This window comes from Hyperolius riggenbachi, chromosome 10 (genome assembly GCF_040937935.1).
Source record: "Hyperolius riggenbachi isolate aHypRig1 chromosome 10, aHypRig1.pri, whole genome shotgun sequence".
Taxonomy (NCBI): domain Eukaryota; kingdom Metazoa; phylum Chordata; class Amphibia; order Anura; family Hyperoliidae; genus Hyperolius; species Hyperolius riggenbachi.
The window spans coordinates 66,812,342-66,833,341 of NC_090655.1; the positions used below are offsets into that span (position 1 = coordinate 66,812,342).

The window sequence follows — 21,000 nt, forward strand, 5'->3', positions numbered from 1 at the left end:
CCGTGATAGAGAATGTATTAGAGGCAGAGAGTTCAGTGATACAGAATATATTAGAGGCAGAGGGGTCAGTGATAGAGGATGTTTGAGAGGCAGGGAGGGTCAGTGATAGAGGATGTATTAGAGGCAGAGGGGGTCAGTGATACAGAATGTATTAGAGGCAGAGGGGTCAGTGATAGAGGATGTATTAGAGGCAGAAGGGTCAGTGATAGAGGATGTATTAGAGGCAGAGGGGTCAGTGATACAGAATATATTAGAGGCAGAGGGGTCAGTGATAGAGGATGTATTAGAGGCAGAGGGGTCAGTGATAGAGAATGTATTAGAGGCAGAGGGGTCAGTGATAGAGAATGTATTAGAGGCAGAGGGGTCAGTGATAGAGAATGTATTAGAGGCAGAGGGGTCACTGATAGAGAATGTATTAGAGGCAGAAGGGTCAGTGATAGAGGATGTATTAGAGGCAGAGGGGTCAGTGATAGAGAATATATTAGAGGCAGAGGGGTCAGTGATAGAGAATGTATTAGAGGCAGAGGGGTCAGAGATAGAGAATGTATTAGAGGCAGAAGGGTCAGTGATAGAGGATGTATTAGAGGCAGAGGGGTCAGTGATAGAGGATGCATTAGAGGCAGAGGGGTCAGTGAAAGAGAATGTATTAGAGGCAGAGGGGTCAGTGATAGAGGCTGTATTAGAGGCAGAGGGGTCAGTGACATAGAATGTATTAGAGGCAGAGAGGTCAGTGATAGAGGATGTATTAGAGGCAGAGGGGTCAGAGATAGAGAATGTATTAGAGGCAGAGGGGTCAGTGATAGAGAATGTATTAGAGGCAGAGGAGTCAGTGATAGAGAATGTATTAGAGGCAGAGGGGTCAGAGATAGAGAATGTATTAGAGGCAGAGGGGTCAGTGATAGAGGATGTATTAGAGGCAGAGGGGTCAGTGATAGAGGATGTTCTAGAGGCAGAGGGGTCAGTGATAGAGGATATATTAGAGGCAGAGGGGTCAGTGATAGAGGATGTATTAGAGGCAGGGGGGGTCAGTGATAGAGGATGTATTAGAGGCAGAGGAGTCAGTGATAGAGAATGTATTAGAGGCAGAGGGATTAGAGGCAGAGGGGTCAGTGATAGAGAATGTATTAAAGGCAGAGGGGTCAGTGATAGAGAATGTATTAGAGGCAGAGGGGTCAGTGATAGAGAATGTATTAGAGGCAGAGGGGTCAGTGATAGAGGATGTATTAGAGGCAGAGGGGTCAGTGATAAAGGATGTATTAGAGGCAGAGGGGTCAGTGATCGAGGATGTATTAGAGGCAGAGGGGTCAGTGATAGAGAATGTATTAGAGGCAGAGGGGTCAGTGATAGAGAATGTATTAGAGGCAGAGGGGTCAGTGGTAGAGGATGTATTAAAGGCAGAGGGGTCAGTGATAGAGAATGTATTAGAGGCAGAGGGGTCAGTGATAGAGAATGTATTAGAGGCAGAGGGGTCAGTGATAGAGGATGTATTAGAGGCAGAGGGGTCAGTGATAAAGGATGTATTAGAGGCAGAGGGGTCAGTGATAGAGGATGTATTAAAGGCAGAGGGGTCAGTGAAAGAGAATGTATTAGAGGCAGAGGGGTCAGTGATAGAGGCTGTATTAGAGGCAGAGGGGTCAGTGACACAGAATGTATTAGAGGCAGAGAGGTCAGTGATAGAGGATGTATTAGAGGCAGAGGGGTCAGAGATAGAGAATGTATTAGAGGCAGAGGGGTCAGAGATAGAGAATGTATTAGAGGCAGAGGGGTCAGTGATAGAGGATGTATTAAAGGCAGAGGGGTCAGTGATAGAGAATGTTATAGAGGCAGAGGGGTCAGTGATAGAGAATGTATTAGAGGCAGATAGGTCAGTGATAGAGGATGTATTAGAGGCAGAGGGTTCAGTGATAAAGGATGTATTAGAGGCAGAGGAGTCAGTGATAGATGATGTATTAGAGGCAGAGAGGTCAGTGATAGAGAATGTATTAGAGGCAGAGAGGTCAGTGATAAAGGATGTATTAGAGGCAGAGGAGTCAGTGATAGATGATGTATTAGAGGCAGAGGGGTCAGTGATAGATGATGTATTAGAGGCAGAGGGGTCAGTGATAGAGAATGTATTAGAGGCAGAGGGGTCAGTGATAGAGAATGTATTAGAGGCAGAGGGGTCAGTGATAGAGGATGTATTAGAGGCAGAGGGGTCAGTGATAGAGGATGTATTAGAGGCAGAGGGGTCAGTGATAGAGAATGTATTAGAGGCAGAGGGGTCAGTGATAGAGAATGTATTAGAGGCAGAGGGGTCAGTGATAGAGGATGTATTAGAGGCAGAGGGGTCAGTGATAGAGAATGTATTAGAGGCAGAGGGGTCAGTGATAGAGGATGTATTAGAGGCAGGAGGGGGGGGGGGGTCAGTGATAGAGGATGTATTAGAGGCAGAGGGGTCACTGATAGAGGATGTATTAGAGGCAGAGTGGTCAGTGATAGAGGCTGTATTAGAGGCAGAGGGGTCAGTGACACAGAATGTATTAGAGGCAGAAGGGTCACTGATAGAGGATGTATTAGAGGCAGAGGGGTCAGTGATAGAGGATGTATTAGAGGCAGAGGGGGTCAGTGATACAGAATGTATTAGAGGCAGAGGGGTCAGTGATAGAGAATGTATTAGAGGCATAAGGGTCAGTGATAGAGGATGTATTAGAGGCAGAGGGGTCAGTGATAGAGAATGCATTAGAGGCAGAGGGGTCAGTGATAGAGAATGTATTAGAGGCATAAGGGTCAGTGATAGAGGATGTATTAGAGGCAGAGGGGTCAGTGATAGAGAATGCATTAGAGGCAGAGGGGTCAGTGATAGAGAATGCATTAGAGGCAGAGGGGTCAGTGATAGAGAATGTATTAGAGGCATAAGGGTCAGTGATAGAGGATGTATTAGAGGCAGAGGGGTCAGTGATAGAGAATGCATTAGAGGCAGAGGGGGTCAGTGATAGAGAATGTATTAGAGGCAGAGGGGTCAGTGATAGAGGATGTATTAGAGGCAGAGGGGTCAGTGATAGAGGATGTATTAGAGGCAGAGGGGTCAGTGATAGAGAATGTATTAGAGGCAGAGGGGTCACTGATAGAGGATGTATTAGAGGCAGATAGTTCAGTGATAGAGAATGTATTAGAGGCAGAGGGGGTCAGTGATAGAGAATGTATTAGAGGCAGAGGGGTCAGTGATAGAGGATGTATTAGAGGCAGAGGGGTCAGTGATAGAGAATGCATTAGAGGCAGAGGGGTCAGTGATAGAGAATGCATTAGAGGCAGAGGGGTCAGTGATAGAGAATGTATTAGAGGCATAAGGGTCAGTGATAGAGGATGTATTAGAGGCAGAGGGGTCAGTGATAGAGAATGCATTAGAGGCAGAGGGATCACTGATATAGGATGAATTAGAGGCAGAGGGGTCAGTGATAGAGAATGCATTAGAGGCAGAGGGGTCAGTGATAGAGAATGTATTAGAGGCATAAGGGTCAGTGATAGAGGATGTATTAGAGGCAGAGGGGTCAGTGATAGAGAATGCATTTGAGGCAGAGGAGTCAGTGATAGAGAATGTATTAGAGGCAGAGGGATTAGAGGCAGAGGGGTCAGTGATAGAGGATGTATTAGAGGCAGAGGGGTCAGTGATAGAGAATGCATTAGAGGCAGAGGGGTCAGTGATAGAGAATGTATTAGAGGCATAAGGGTCAGTGATAGAGGATGTATTAGAGGCAGAGGGGTCAGTGATAGAGAATGCATTTGAGGCAGAGGAGTCAGTGATAGAGAATGTATTAGAGGCAGAGGGATTAGAGGCAGAGGGGTCAGTGATAGAGGATGTATTAGAGGCAGAGGGGTCAGTGATAGAGAATGCATTAGAGGCAGAGGGGTCAGTGATAGAGAATGCATTAGAGGCAGAGGAGTCAGTGATAGAGAATGTATTAGAGGCAGAGGGATTAGAGGCAGAGGGGTCAGTGATAGAGGATGTATTAGAGGCAGAGGGGTCAGTGATAGAGAATGCATTAGAGGCAGAGGGGTCAGTGATAGAGAATGCATTAGAGGCAGAGGAGTCAGTGATAGAGAATGTATTAGAGGCAGAGGGATTAGAGGCAGAGGGGTCAGTGATAGAGAATGCATTAGAGGCAGAGGGGTCAGTGATAGAGGATGTATTAGAGGCAGAGGGGTCAGTGATAGAGAATGCATTAGAGGCAGAGGAGTCAGTGATAGAGAATGTATTAGAGGCAGAGGGATTAGAGGCAGAGGGGTCAGTGATAGAGAATGTATTAGAGGCAGAGGGGTCAGTGATAGAGGATGTATTGGAGGCAGAGGGGTCAGTGATAGAGGATGTATTAGATGCCACAGGATTGGTACATCAGACAGGCAAGCTGCATTAGTAAAAGGAGGGCAGTGATGGGTCTTCCCACAGTCCCAACATCAGCTCTCCTTTTAGAATGAACTTGGCGGATTTACGTCTTTTCCCCCCCCCAGACTATAGTCAGACTATGGCGAATAAGGTAGAATCTCGGCGACTTCAGGAAACACAAGAAGCTAATTACCTGTCTCGTCTTTCACCATTGCAGAATCCACTTTCCCTCCGCAGCACTTGCGGAGCTGTGCGCCCTTCCTGTGGCAGGTGCCCCTGAGCGAGGGTGATGAGAGAGAGGTGACGGTGGAGAGGGTGATGTCAGCCACACAATGGGCGCAGCTCGGAGAGGAGGAGAGGCGGCTGGCTGTGACGAGTTACCGTCTCAGCAGAGGACTGAGAGGCGAATGCAGCAGCTGCTAGTGCTGGGAACACATGCAGCATTCCAGATGACAGGCAGCCTTCCACACTCCACCTAGATGTGTGCATTCCAGCCCTCTGCTCCCATCAGCCCAACTGGGGACAAACTCCAACCCTGCCAGAGGGGGACGCCTGTGTGATGACACCAAGGAAGGGATCCGGGAGAGAGTGACAAAGGGCACCGCGGTACAAGGTGACAGCGGTGTAAAAGTAACTGAGACTTCCGCTGTGCTGTGTGAGAACTGCTGTGACGTTATGGGGGTTACTGCCTGCTCCTGTCATGCTGAATACTAGGAAATACCACCTGTTTTAGGCGACATTCAAACCAAAGGCATTTTACTTATTTGGTATTTATATAGCACTGACATCTTCCACATGACTTCACACAGTACAAGGTCCCGTCCCCCCGAGGAGCTTGCAATTAAAGCCCTCCCTCTCCAGGGGCGTAACAAGCAAAACGTATCAGGGTGGGGTCCCATACCCCTCCTAAGATGGACCCCAGAGTGGACAGCTGCTCTGCTCCTCCTCCTCACCCTCTTGTGCAGAGTAAGCACAGGGAGTGCTGTTTTACTTATCTGGTCCACATTGCATTGGGTCTTCTCTTCCTCTGGATGCTGACATCCTCCAGCTCCAGATACATGTCGTGTCATCAGGAGCCTCAGGGTGGCAGCATAAAGCATGCGGCTGCTGGAAGGAAGAGGAGGCCAGTTGCAACGGGGACTAAGTAAATATAACAGCGCTCCCGCTGCACAAGTTGGGGGGGGCAGGAGAGGAGCAGGCCTCAGAAAAAAAAAAGATGAAATGGGGCATTAGGCTAGATAGCATTTTTTGTCCACCGTTGATGGTCACCTGGCTATTGTAGTTAGATTTGGTGGGGGCTAGCATCCACCAGGCCCCTAGACTCGCTCCAGGCCCTAGGCCACTGCCTAGGTTTGCCTCGTGGATGATCCGGTTTCGGCAGGCCCCTATAATTCCCAGGCCCTCCCACTATGGTTAACTATACTCAAAATCCAATTAACTTATCTATATGGGGGTGAAGGGAAACCAAAGTGTCCAGAGTAAGCCCTTGCAAACAGATATAGAATACAAACTCCATGCAATTAGTGCCCAGGTTCAGATTTGAATCAAGGAGCCAGTGCTGCAAGGCTACAGTGCTGTCCACTACGCCATTGTCCTAATCACTTGACTGTGCATAGCGGTTTCCAATCTAGCCAGTGAGTCAGTGGTAAGAGAGAATTTATATACCTGGTATAGCTGCTTTTATTGCTACGGTAGCCTTTGCAGTAGGTAAAAAAAGGCGGAACACCAAGACAACATATGAATGGGGTAGTTACCGATCCCTGGGCACTGCATGTCAGTTTTTTGCCCCATCTTAAAGGACCACTATCACGTAAAAAGTAGGCAGTTAAAATCTGACAGAACCGACAGGTTTTGGGGCAGTCCATCTCCTCATGGGGATTCTCAGGGTTTTCTTTATTTTCAACAGCATTTCCTGAATGGCAGTTTAACTGCCAAAATAGTAAGATCCCAGCCAGCCTCCCTACTCACACTATTTTGTCAGTTAGACTTTTGCAACTGCTGTTCAGGAAACGCTGTTAAAAAAACAAAGAAAACGCTGAGAATCCCCCATGAGGAGATGGACTGGCCCAAAACCTGTCGGTTCTGTCAGATTTTAACTGCCTACTTTTTTCACAATAGTGGTCCATTAAGCCTGGTACACACAAATCCTAACTTGATTGGCCAATGATTGACCTATCATTCTACCACCACCTAACAGGAGGGTCAGCAGAATGTAAATACTATGAACAGATTGCGTCGGTAAGCTCTCATACTACATGGAAGAGGTAGAATTGTCCAATAAAAATTGGATGTGTGTTCCAGGCTCTAAAGCGGACCTGAACTCAGAACCAAGTTCTTCTCTGCTCTAAAAGATAAGCAACTGCATAATAACCTTTCAAGAAAAACATTCCTTTGTTACAGCTGATACAAATCCTGCAATAGACCTGCAGTGTGTCTACTGCCTGCTTTAATGCAAGCAGACATAGGTTTAACATCCTGTGTTTACAAATTAGCTGCTCTGCTGTGGCAGAGGAGATTGCTGAGTTGTCACAGCTGAGAGATCAAATTACACTGGTGATTAGTCACAGATTAGGGGGAATTAGACAGGCTTAACTCTCTAAATACATACAGGGTGCATTTCTCTGTGTTTTCCTTCAGTCCTGTGCAAGAGTTCAGGTCCACTCCAGGTGTGTGTGTGTGTGTGTGTGTGTGTGTGTGTGTGTGTGTGTGTGTGTGTGTGTGTGTGTGTGTGGTGTGTGTGTGGTGTGTGTATGGTGTGTGTGTATTGTGTGTGTGTGTGTGTGTGTGTGTGTGTGTGTGTGTGTGTGTGTGTATGGTGTGTGTGTGTGTGTGGTGTGTGTATGGTGTGTGGTGTGTGTGGTGTGTGTATGGTGTGTGGTGTGTGTGTGTGTGTGTGTGTGTGTGTGTGTGTATGGTGTGTGTGTGTGTGTGAGGGGGGTGTGTGTATGGTGTGTGTGTGTGTGGTGTGTGTGTGTGTGTGGTGTGTGTGTGTGTGTGTGTGTGTGGTGTGTGTGTGTGTGTGTGGTGTGTGTGTATGTGTGTGTGTGTGGGGTGTGTGTGTGTGTGTGGTATGTGTGTGTGTGTGTGTGTGTGTGTGTGTGTATGGTGTGTGTGTGTGTGTGTGTTTGGTGTGTGTGTGGTGTGTGTGTGTGTACGGTGTGTGTGGGTGGTGTGTGTGTGTGTGTGTGTGTGTGTGTGTTTGTGTATGATGTGTATGATGTGTGTGTGTGTGTGTGTGTGTGTGTGTGTGTAGTGTGTGGTGTGTGGTGTGTGGTGTGTGGTGTGTGGTGTGTGGTGTGTGGTGTGTGGTGTGTGTGTGTGTGTGTGTGTGTGTGTGTGTGTGTGTGTGTGTGTGTGTGTGTGTGTGTGTGTGTGTGTGTGTGTGTGTGTGTGTGTGTGTGTGTGTGGATAGGCGGTTTGGAGGACAACCTGCACTTTATCGTCTTCAAACTTTTCATGCAAATGAGGCCTTAAGAAGGCCACAGTGCTTTTGACAGATTTTTTCAAGTGAATAATTCTTCTGACTCTCTATAACTTCACTAAGTACTCTTGGAAAATTGTTACTTTAAACTGCACTAATCATGAGAGATACATGGAGGCTGCCATTGTTGCTCTACAGCTCTACAAGTAGCCTGCCAGTCATGCTGATTGTACAGCTGTGGTACTTTCTAAAGCCTCACAGATATTAGATTTCTGTGACCTGAAATATTTGGGATTGACCCATGTGACAGTGTGAGGGTTGAACAGTCCTCTAGCTGACCCTTCGGAGTACGAATTGGCTAGTAGTGGATTTATTTGGCTGATTGTTGTTGCATTCCCAACAGGAAGCCTTCACTGCCCCTCCAAATTCTGTGCAGCACAAGCCATTCAGCCAAGCTGAGTTTATATATCAGGGTGGGGATTGTGGTACATACAGCAACACTGAAACATGCATAACCAACTTAACTCATTAGCAGCTTCAATACAGTTATCTTGTTTGAGATAAGTGCACTACTTTTGACCTCAGTCTGCAGAACTTGTTATGCTGTAAATTCTTGGAATGCTTTGATCTCTTTCCCTAGCAGAAAATATAAAAACTAGAAGCTGCTATTGCCTCACACTGCCCCTAGTGGCAAGTGGCCATAAATACACATTACAACAGTACTAAATAGAAGAAATAAAAAATGTGCTAAAATAAATTGGCCTGAAGCACTTGCAAGCCTCCAAATAAATTGGTTGCTACAGGGTTAAATGGTAAGTATAATTATCAAGTCAATATACTATATCAGCCCCAAATGTCTCTCTGATCAATAATGCAAGTATAATCCATTACTTGATTTTGTTCCTGTGCAGAGATTTCAGGATCCCTTGGTTGCTCATCACTGTACACTAGCGCTACAGTCTCTGCACTTTGCTGTTTTGCAAAGCACTGCCTGGAGCAGGAAGGTTTATATAAAAAACAAGGGTCAGACCTGATCTATAGATCACAGATATGTGATAAATCTGGAAAAGACAAGGGTGCTGGTGTCGCTTTTGCTTAATACATCCCACATAAAAGCACACTTTGCAATGTATTTATTTTTTTATCCACCAGCTATTACACATGTTTATAGAATGGAAACAGCTGTGTTTATGCACAAATGCAATCAGTGTATACACTTAGATAGGGTCTGTGTACATGGACAGAAATAGATCTATGCACATAATTCCATAACACAAAGCATCAGTATGTAACTATTAAAGGGACAATCCACCCAAAACAAACATCTGAAATATGCGAGAACAAAGGTGAGCTAACTCACTCACCTTCACAACTCCAGAGCTTCTATTCCCATCGCCTGGAGGTCTACTTCCTAAGGCTGCATTCACCAATCCTTTTCTTTTTTTGGGCGGGGCATGGGCGCACGGGTGATCGCTGGTGTGCCTGCATGCTGACAGATTTGTGTGGGCGATTGCACATGTTTGAGGTCATTCTAACTCGAGTTTTTGAAATGGGCCTATATATACCTAGTTTCAGTTAACCTGTCTCTGTGACTACTGAACACAACAACTATGGCATGGTAACGCTTGGTAACGCTCTCATTTTGCAAGGTTAAGATCGCACCCAGAACACTGCTTACCGTGTTTCCCCTAAAATAAGACCTCCCCCGAAAATAAGCCCTAGCTAAGGACGCTATGTGTATGGGGAGGTGTGCAGTCTCATACCACACCTCCCTTGTGGCTGCGTCCCCCTCCATTCACGTAGAATGGCTCCGCTTTCATAGCTGTTTGGCGCTCCCCTCTGTCATGACTCATAATCAATGTGCTGATGCGTCCCCGGCGCACATTGATTATAACAGAAGGAAGCGCGATCACGGAGACTGTGCAGAGATGGGTCACAGCACCAAACAGCTATGAAAGCGGAGCCGTTGTGCGCACATGGAGAGGGACACAGCCACAAGGGAAGTGCGGTAAGAGACTGCAAACCCCCCCCCCATACACATAGCGTCTACCCCTACGCACACTGGCATCTTTCATTATATCTTATTTTACATAGGCCCCCTCCAAAAATATGCCCTAGCACATCTTTGTTGGCGTAGCGCGCCGCAAATTTTTGAGAAGATGTGCGGCGAAAAACCTGAGGGTTATGTTGTACGCGCGCCACGCCGAAAAATGGGTGCGGCCATGGACCAGAATGTGGGTGTGGCCATGGGTGGTGACAAGTTTTCATTAACTTAGCAATGTGGGACATTAGATTAGGACAGTGGTGGCGAAACTTTTGGAGGCCGAGTGCCCAAACTGCAACCCAAAAGTCACTTTATCTATCGCAAAGTGGCAACAGCAATTTAAACTTCATACAAACGTTTTAACTCATACATGAACATTATGGAAAATCCAAGTTGAAAATAAACTGTGAAGATAAACAATTTCATTCATCCTACTCCTGAAAAATGTATTCTTTTTTTTAGAACCTCCCAGTTTTATTTTCCGTTTTAAAAAGCTAAAAAGTAGGTTTAATGCTATTGTCAAATAGGATGAGGATTCAGCTTTTCCCATAGGCCCCAACAAGACAAATTTAGCAATCATGAGGCCCCCAACAAATCATCAGGCTCCCAACAAGACACATTCAGCAATCTTGAGGCCCCCAACAAGACAAATTCAGCAATCATGATGCCCCCAACAAGACAAATTCAGCAATCATGAGGCCCCCAACAAATCATGAGGCCCCCAACAAGACATTCAGCAATCTTGAGGCCCCCAAAAAATCATGAGGCCTTCAACAAGATGAATTCAGCAATCATGAGGCCCCCAACAAGACAAATTCAGCAGTCATGAGGCACATAAATAGACAGCATTTCACATAAATAGGCAGAATGCCCCATTAATATGGTAGACACCTCTCACCTGGCTTCTCAATTCTCCTCTACTGGCTGCTGAGCCTGGCAATACTGTTTTTGGCTGGATTGGGGATGACGTGCGGGCTGAAAGGCCTTGCGTGATGTTGTGGCCAGGCTGGCTGGCGGTGATGCTGTGGCTGGGTTGGCTGGCGGTGATGCTGTGGCTGGGTTGGCTGGCGGTGATGCTGTGGCTGTGCTTGGCTGGTTGAAGTAAATGCTGCCCCCTAGTTTAAGTAGCGCCAGGAACCCCCAGGTTAGGAAGTGACAAGGACCCCCCCAGTAAAGTAGTGACAGGGACCCCCAGGTTAGGAAGTGACAGGGGACCCCCAGGTTAGGAAGTTACAGGGGACCCCCAGGTTAGGAAGTGACAGGGGACCCCCAGGTTAGGAAGCGACAGGGGACCCCGGGGTTAGGCAGTGAGTGACAGGGACCCCTTTAGGCAGCGAGTGACAGGGACCCCTTTAGGCAGCGAGTGACAGGGACCCCTTTAGGCAGCGAGTGACAGGGACCCCCCAGGTTAGGTAGTGACAGGGACCCCTTTAGGCAGCGGGTGACAGGGAGCCCCTTTAGGCAGCGGGTGAAAGGGAGCCCCTTTAGGCAGCGAGTGACAGGGAGCCCCTTTAGGCAGCGGGTGACAGGGAGCCCCTTTAGGCAGCGGGTGACAGGGAGCCCCTTTAGGCAGCGGGTGACAGGGAGCCCCTTTAGGCAGCGGGTGACAGGGAGCCCCTTTAGGCAGCGAGTGACAGGAGCCCCTTTAGGCAGCGGGTGACAGGGAGCCTCTTTAGGCAGTGGGTGACAGGGAGCCCCTTTAGGCAGCGGGTGACAGGGAGCCCCTTTAGGCAGCGAGTGACAGGGACCCCTTTAGGCAGCGAGTGACAGGGACCCCTTTAGGCAGCAGGAGACAGGGACCCCTTTAGGCAGCGGGTGACAGGGAGCCCCTTTAGGCAGCGGGTAACAGGGAGCCCCTTTAGGCAGTGGGTGACAGGGAGCCCCTTTAGGCAGCGAGTGACAGGGAGCCCCTTTAGGCAGCGAGTGACAGGGAGCCCCTTTAGGCAGCGGGTGACAGGGACCCCTTTAGGCAGCGAGTGACGGACCCCCATTTAGGCAGTGAGTGACAGGTGCCCCCTCTCTCTAGCTGCCGTTCCCCCCTTACCTTGCAGCAACTTCAGACCTCGATCAGCGGCGACCCAACCAGTAAGTGCGGGCGCCGGACGCACCCGCTCTATATGTGGAAGTGATGTCACTTCCGCATATCAGTGCGTGCGCTGGGTCCTAGCGCCCGCACTATTGGTCGCCGCCTGATCGAGGTCTGACGCGGCGGCTACAGGGCAGCGGGCGGCCAGGGGGAGGCAGCGGCACCCCCCTGGCTCTGTGTGCGGACGCCCATGCTCATGAAACAATAACTTTTTCTGCACTTAGCAAAAATACTAAAAAGTAGGTTATTAGAAATGTTTATTTACTTCAAGTGTAAAAACATAAAAATGCACAGAGAAAATATTAGATTTCCAATAAAAAATATATAATAGTAAAAGTAATATACAGTTTTTCAAATTTTGACAGGTACAGAAATTCTTCTTGCACGTTCATAAATAGTTATCTGTATATACTCGAGTATAAGCCGACCCCCCAACTTTTACCTTAAAAACTGGAAAAAAATGTTTGACGCAAATATAAGCTGGGGGTGGCAAAAGCCACAACCACAACACCACTCACAGCCATGGCTGGACACAACCATATATTAGAAAAGCAGCATAAAATCAGCAGATTGCAATAATAAAGCCAGAACATAGGCCTACAATGGAGATGGACATGCAAAAAACTCCTGTTGCACAGTTTAAGCTGGCATAAAGATAAAGCAAGGAACGCAGAGCCACATAGTCATGTATCTAAAACTTGATATAGGAATGCAAGGATTCTCACCACTCAGTAGACACTGTCCCTGTGTGCCTTCCAAGGCTACAACTTGAGATGAGGTTAGCTGGGACCTCCCAGGGAAATGTCAAGTGTGTGGTCTCCCTCAGATGATGCACCACTGTGCATATAGTGGGAGCACTGTGGGGGTTACTCAAAGAGTAGTGACTCGAGTATAAGCCGAGATCCCCACTTTTGGGCCACTTTTTTGGCCCAAAAATTTGGCTTATACAGGTAGTCCCCAGTTAACAAACGAGATAGGGACTGTAGGTTCGCTCTTAACCTGAATCTGTTCCTAAGTCGGGAACACTGTACCATCTCTGTCCCCTGTACCTCCTCGGTGCCTCCAATGTCCCCAACTCCCCATCTGTGTCACCTCAGCCCTGTGTAGCTGCTTATACAAGTTTAAAAGCCATTTTTTCTTTGAATTTTTTAAAATCTATTTTCTCAAAAACTACAAGTCCAATTTGAAAACATTTGTTTTTACTTGTTCCCATGGAAACACAGAATCTATGCTGTTCGTATCAGCGGTTCATCAGTAAGTCGGGCGTTCGTAAGTTGGGGGCTACCTGTACTTCAGTATATACAGTAAGTTAGTGCTTAGCATCCATCATTATTTATGCCAAATACATGCAAAAAAAAAAGCCAATTGGTACAATCTAAAAAAATAAAAAGGTCTGAAAAAAATTTTTTAATGAAAAGGGGGGGTTGCTTCCCGTAAAGCCGCATAAGACCAGAGATTGAAGATCTGTCCAAGTATTAGTGCTCTTTGTGCAAAAAGCATGTATGGGTTTCAAAAATGTGCAAAAAAAGCATTTTTGTGTTCAGTAACAATTCATTGCTTCTGCTGATTATGCAGTTTGCACAATGACAATAGTGGGTATACCTTTCATGAAATTGCTGTTACCTATTTATGTTTGAATGAACAGTTCTAGTGCATGTTACAGGATATACCTTATTCGCACAGTGTTCATTAAAAATGTTATTTTTTTCTATCTGATTTCCAACACATCTGATTAGACTTAAATGGCCCAAATTTTTATTTTACACAATCGACTGTTTCAATCGAAGACATGGGAAAATCGATCAATTTGATTGTACCGTGTATCAGGGCTGTGGAGTCGGAGTCGTGGAGTCGGGCAATTTTGGGTGCCTGGAGTCGGAGTCGGGAAAAAATGCACCGACTCCTAATGAATTTGTAACTGTAATTAAAATAGAAAATATGATAAAATGTTCTATTTCTCAGATAATAGTCATTAAAAATAATGTATACCGTATATACAGTATATATACAGTAATAGCTGTGTTTAGTCCACAAAAATGAAATAAACCAATCAAAATTAGTTACTTGTGCTGCTTCAATAAAGCAGTCCCTGTATTTTTAAGGTCAGATATACATATCTGATTGTGACTGTATATATGATGTGTACACAGGAATCTCTTATATATACTAAATAACATCTATGCTGTAAGAATAAAGCCTGATGTGTAGCTGTGTCACTAATAGAGATGGTCAACGAGATGGAAATAATTCTGCAATGTATGCACTCCCTTTGCTGATGAAATCAAATAATTTGATATGTTGTTAAAATTTGGTTTGGTGACTACAAATTAAAGGGTAACTGAGACTGATGAAAAGTAAAGTTTTATACATACCTGGGGCTTCCTCCAGCCCCCTTCAGGCTAATCAGTCCCTCGCTGTCCTCCACCACCCGGATCTTCTGCTATGAGTCCTGGTAATTCAGCCAGTCAGCGCTGTCCGGCCGCATGCCGCTCCCACAGCCAGGAACGTTCTGCACCTGCGCAATAGTGCTGCACAGGTGTAGTATGCTTCTGGCGGCGGAGTGTGTGCATGCGCACTACGCCCGACTGGCTCAAGTACCTGGACTCATAGCAGAAGATCCAGGTGGTGGAGGAGGACAACGAGGGACTGATTATCCTGAAGGCGGCTGGAGGAAGCCCCAGGTACGTATAAAACTTTAATTTCATCTGTCTCAGGTTTACTTTGTTACACAGTAGTACTATACTGTACATATGCACTCCCCACAGAGCTGCAGGGAATCCACTGAGAATGCTGTGCACATTGAACACAGAGGTGTTGTCTGTTTACAATCTCCTCATTCCCCTGCAGAGTACCTGCACATCATTCTTACATGTACCCACACTTACATTGCCTAGGGCCTGATAGATGTTCTTTGTTCCGGTTTGTACCTTTTACAAGTACTCTTACCAAGGACTAGTTTTAGTCTAAAGGGAATAAATATAGTAGTCTACATATCCTTCTCACTTCAGTTGTCTTGTAAAATTCCTAAGCGTTGGCAGTTAAGAGACGAATTTTATGTTACATACTTTTAATCAACAAAATTGTAATATGCAAATTAGAGGAGTCGGAGTCGAGGAGTCGGAGTCGGTGGAATCCTAAACTGAAGAGTCGGAGTCGGTGGATTTTTGGACCGACTCCACAGCCCTGCCGTGTATGGATACCTTCAAGCCCCTTTTGCACTGGAGCTTTTTCATTGCTATGTCTATGGGGCCGGTCATACCTGACCGGCGTGATGCGATGCACCGGAACTGACATTTTCTCCACCTAGCCGACGCTAGGGCATCCGAGCGTTGGTGGCCAGCTTTGGCGTCGACGTATGGCGGAGCGGAAGTGATGTAAGTCTACATCGACACAGCTTTTTTTGAAAAAAAAATCACAACAGCATTGAGGCGTGCATGCACGGAAGTGTATTTTTTCAATACACTTCCGCGCAATTCATTTTTCTGCCACAGGAAGTGAGCACTAGAGAGCCTCACTTCCTGCTTGGCTTTCGGCCAGAAAGGGGATTACCGCGTATTAATGCTGAAATCCCCGCAGGCTATTTGTTAGCTTTGTGATGTGATCATCCAATTGCACTGCACCACTACCGCCAGTTCGCAGTGTGAAACTGGCCTCAGATTAAAGAGGAACTCCAGTGAAAATAATGTAATAAAAAAAAGTGCTTCATTCTTACAATAATTATGTATAAATGATTTAGTCAGTATTTGTCCATTGTAAAATCTTTCAAATCCCTGATTTACATTCTGACATTTATCACATGGTGATATTTTTACTGCTGGCAGGTGATGTAGCTGCTGCTTGCTTTTTGGCAGTTGTAAACAGCTGTAAACAACTATTTCCCACAATGCAACAAGGTTTACAGACAGGAAACTGCCAGGAGTACCATGGTCCTCACAGCTTCCTGTGGGAGGGGTTTCACCACAATATCAGCCATACAGAGTCCCCTGATGATCCGTTTGTGAAAAGGAATAGATATCTCATGTACAAAGGGGTATCAGCTACTGATTGGGATAAAGTTCAATTCTTGGTCATGGTTTCTCTTTAACATCAAAATGATCAAACAGGAAAAATAACAACACGCATGTGCCAAGCTTAGCACGGTGAGCATGTTTTACTATTCTGTGGATTTATCTGAGCAGGCGTTCGGTGTGATTACTGAGAGCACAACTGTATATCTGGGCTGAGTTCCTGGCTTTGCACAGTAACCTCTATGTTTGCACAGCCACACTGAATAAAACACAACCTATAGACACACGTGTAATCAGCGCCTGTGTGCAGACAGTTCCATGGAAAGATCTGCCTCGCATGTTATTCATACAATCCACGTGTAATAATTAACAGGAGATATTTCTGACTCTGCAATGACAACACCCGACTGTGACCAGCACATTTATTGCACTAACCCCATAATAAACAAGCAGAGGATCGCCGTACTACTTTGATGTAAGAAAACAAAACACACACACTCAAACTCCCCTTTATAAACACTGAGGGGAAAACTGATCTCTGTTCCAAGCCTGCAAATTGTTTCTTCCTTTGGCGTACAGACTGTCTAGAAATCCCCATCTTCGTGCAGATGGTGCTAGCTGCACAGAGAAGAAGAGTGTATACATTGAGCAGTCAGTTGGTGTGTGTGTGTGTGTGTGTGTGTGTGTGTGTGTGAGCGAGTTGGTGGATGGGCTCTATCAGTTGCTGTCAGTTATAACTAAAAGGACTACTGATGTGCAAGCAGGGGCGTAACAACAGACCCTGCAAGGGATGCAGCTGCAGGGGGGCCCAGAAGCTTCATGGGGCCCTGTGGGGGGAGAAGTTTATTTTCCCTGTCCTCAGAGACTGACAACTAAGGGCATGGAGAGAAAAAAAAATTCTGCTCTCTACACAATTTTTCTAATGACTGCATCTACTCATCCACTGATAAGGAATCATACACAGTTTTGCAGACAAATATTTGTAGACAGTCCCTATTCAGTGTTCAGCAGGGTGAAGGAGGTGCCTCATCCAAAGTTTTGCAGGGGGGCCCAGTGAGTTCTAGTTACGCTACTGTTTGCAAGGTAATGTTCATGTTTCCCTGTGGCTCAAGTAGGCGATATTACAGTTTAACAGTGTGCTGATGTGAAAGCTGTTATGGGGTAATGGCCATTTTCAAAATGGAGGATGGAGAATTCAATAGATCATAGTGGACAAACGGGATGCAGGAGAGCGTTAAAGGGATTGATAAGTAGACTACATGGGAGGTAAGTATGATGTGTGTGTGTATATTTTGACTTCAATTTTGCTTTAAGAAGAAAAAATGAGAACTGTATATATGAGATTGGTACGACTTCACCATTTCATAGTTTTGTGCCCAAATTATGAATACAAAATTATTATAAAAACTCTCTGTGCTAGAAGCCAATGTTCTTACTACAAATAATAGTTCATAGTTTGGTCGCGTTGCAGTAGGGGATGCAGAACTAGGGAATGCACCAAGGCCCCTGGACCTAATGGGCCCACACAGATCGCCTCCAGTTGTTGCACTAGCTCTTTATTGATGCTGTAGTGGTAAGGATAACCTCTATATGTGCTTTGTACTGTGGTAATCGTTAAATCAAACCCGAAGCAAAAATAAACTAAACAGAAAATGAATTGTATGTGTAGAAGTAGAACATTAGTAGAAGAGTCTCATGTCGTTTTCCAGTGCAAGAAGAGTAAAAAAAAAACAAAAAAAAAAAACGTTAGTTGTATATGCAAAAGAGCTTTTCTGAGCTATTCGACTCACTTGGTCGAACACAGACCTGTTTTCTGAAGCACTTAAACAGCCAAGAAACTGTGAGAGGCAGCTTGAAATAAGGTTACACTGCAGGAACGTTCAAGCCCTTGATTGACAGCAGCGGTTTGCGCAGACGCAGTGCGGACGACCTCGGAGTCGGCTTCCACACCGAGACGGCAGTGCAGAAAGGAACGGTCGGCGTGGGACAGTTGGCTGCTAGGGGCTGGAGAAAGCCCCATGCGAAAAAAGCTTTTTTTTTTGATGATTTGCCTGATAACTCCTTTAACCACCCTGGCGTTCTGATTAAATCGCCAGGGTGGCTGCGGGAGGTTTTTTTTTAAATAAAAAAAAAACTATTTCATGCAGCCAACTGAAAGTTGGCTGCATGAAAGCCCACTAGAGGGCGCTCCGGAGGCGATCTTCCGATCGCCTCCGGCGGCAAGAGATAACACGGAAGGCCGCAATGAGCGGCCCTCCGTGTTTCGCTTCCCTCGTCGCCATGGCGACGAGCGGAGTGACGTCATGGACGTCAGCCGACGTCTTGACGTCAGCCGCCTCCGATCCAGCCCTTAGCGCTGGCCGGAACTGTTTGTTCCGGCTACGCTGGGCTCGGGCGGCTGGGGGGACCCTCTTTCGCCGCTGCACGCGGCGGATCGCCGCGCTGCAGCGGCGATCAGGCAGCACACGCGGCTGGCAAACTGCCGGCTGCGTGTGCTGCTTTTTATTTGGTGCAAATCGGCCCAGCAGGGCCTGAGCGGCAGCCTCTGGCGGTGTTGGACGAGCTGAGCTCGTCCAGACCGCTCAGCAGGTTAAAGGGGAACTGTAAACTCCTGAAAAAAACAAAAAAAGTTTCACTTACCTGGGGGTTTCCCAAGCTTCAGAAGTCTTCGGGTGCCCAAGTGCTCCCAAAGATGGGCCGCTCCATACTGCGCACACACGAGCGCCCTCTCTCGCACTTGCACAGTATAGAGCCACCTGTATTCAGGAGGACTCGGCTCCCGAAGACTTCCAAAGTCCCCCACGGTTCGGGGATTCAAACGGGGAAGCTAGCGCTGCACCGAGGGCACCGGGAGAGGAGAGGGAAGGCTCATTAGGACCCAGAGCCTTCCTTCTCCTTAGGTAAGTATCTGGCTTTTTTTTTTAACTCGATTCCCAATGACTTTAATTTTGCTTTGTTTTATAGTTTAATAGAAAGTGGCCTATATGCAATTCACTTAATCGCCACATTTTTCTCCTAGGAGATAATTTTTCATCTGTTTTAACTAACTTTTCAGCATTCAGCAATTGAAAAGTACTAAAATGTTCGTGAAGAAAGTACTCTCAAAATTATTCTGAGTATTTTCGTGCTTGCTGGTGGATTTAAAGCCATTTCATTACTAAGATGTGAAAATGTCATCTAGGAGAAAAATTTGGTGAAAAAGTAAATTGCATGTTGCCTGAGTGTGATTTTAAAACTGCAACTGTGACAGAATGATGCAATGTTATAAATAAAGCTATAAAGCTATACAACTGAAAACAAAAATAAGAGACTCTTTTCTTTGCCACTAATGTTCTATTTCTTAGCTGTACTACATATACAATTTATTATATTATAAGTGTATTTTTGCTTCAGGTTGCTTTAACAAAACCATTCCCTTTCCTCCTTACACCACTCACAAAGTGCTTGTCCTGAGAGAGACTATGTTGGTCTTCTGTATTATGTGATAATTAAAGGGGGCCAGTGTAAAATATGCATTGGGGCCTATGGCTCTATAGCTACCCAATGTCCGCTGAAGAAGGATACTTTCACAAGCTTCATTGCATGGAAGATAACAGCATAGGTATTACCTGCAGTGTGTTGGTGGGGGGGGGGGGGGGGGAGATAGCATTTGTGCCACAGCATACAGAGACACTACACTGCTATACACGCACACATGTATACATGCCTGCCTCCTTCTGGAGCAATGCAGGACACAGGTGATGGATGCCCAGGATATTTTTATCCTCTCCAGAGGTACAGATTCTGTCTAATAATATCTCAGCCTCCGCTATCGGAGCGCAAGGGCTGCACATCACCCAGCTTCAACACACTAAGGCAAACAATCCCAGAGTCCTCTGCTGCATAGCCTGGAATCTGTCTACAGCCATGTACCATTTCCCACACTGCGCAAAAGACAAAGTCTGCTTCCTTGCAATTCTGGAAATATATATAACACTGTCTGTACAAGAACTCCCAGTATTTCTATCAGGAGACCTTTTTTAAAAAAGTAAAATGTGGCCAGGGCCAGTTTTAGACTTTCTGCTGCCTGAAGCAAACTTTGGCCTTCATATATTACCCCCCCCCCCCCCCATATAAATCCGCTCAGTAGCAGTGACCTATTAAATGTCGAGTGCAGTGATAGGCTCAAAGACGGTGCCGTGGTCCCACCCCGGAGACCATCAGCACCAGTTAGCAAAAGGAGCAGCGGGCAGCTGTGATTGGCTGGTCTGGTGACAGCTTGCCAAAGCTTCCCCTCTGACTGGCCATGGTCATCTCTCGCCGGTGATGGGGTTTTACTATGGCATGCCTCGATAAGAGGCATATATGGAAATTCTTGCCTGCTTGTAATGTCGTAGGGAAGGGCGGCAGGTGCCAGCGGTTGAATGAGCATGGGGATGCGTGGATGAGGAGGGCAGTGTGCGCGTGCCAGGAAGGCAGGCGGCAGAACGGAGAGGAGGCAGGTACCAGGTGGCCCAAACTGTTTGTCCAAACGCCGCCCCCTAGATTTTGCTGCCCGAATCACGTTATTCAGGTGGCCTCATGGTAGGTACGGGCCTAGGTGTGGCCATCACTCTGCTTGCTACCACTAAAAAATAGACTGCGTCTCTATAAATATGGCAATCTTAAAGGACAACTGAGGTGACATGTGACATGATGAGATAGACATGTGTATGTACAGTGCCTAGCACACAAATAACTAGGCTGTGTTCCTTTTTTTTCTTTCTCTGCCTGAAAGAGTTAAACATAAGGTATGCAAGTTACAGTTTCTGTCCGGGTCAGGACTGGGTCGGACTATAGCATAACCCTCACAGATAAGTAATTACAGCCATAAAACACTTTCCTGTCAGTAAATGGCTTCTCAGAGCAGGAAAGAGATAAAAAGGATCAATAATTCATAAATTTGAGCTCTGTCATACTTCAATGAAGGTGTCATTGAGCGGAGACAATGAAACAGTAAAAACTTAAAAACTAGATGTAAATATAAAATAAAACTGCGGGATATCTAAAAAAGTCATTTTTAGGAGAAGGAGGATAGATACAATTGTTTTTCTCATCACTTTA

At 46.2% G+C, this 21,000-nt stretch overlaps 1 protein-coding gene across 14 annotated transcripts in view; it reads right to left on the bottom strand.

Moving 5' to 3' along the window:
• ABLIM1 (actin binding LIM protein 1) overlaps positions 1-21,000 on the bottom strand; it is a 440,123-nt gene that overhangs the window by 300,719 nt on the left and 118,404 nt on the right. The window contains exon 1 of one of the 14 annotated variants that reach the window (XM_068257411.1): positions 4,554-5,111. The exons of the other annotated variants lie outside the window; for them this stretch is intronic. Within the exon in view, the coding sequence (XP_068113512.1) occupies positions 4,554-4,572 (19 nt within the window). The 5' untranslated portion in view covers positions 4,573-5,111. Of the gene's footprint in view, positions 1-4,553; positions 5,112-21,000 lie in introns of those variants that run through there. 14 annotated transcript variants of the gene reach the window in all.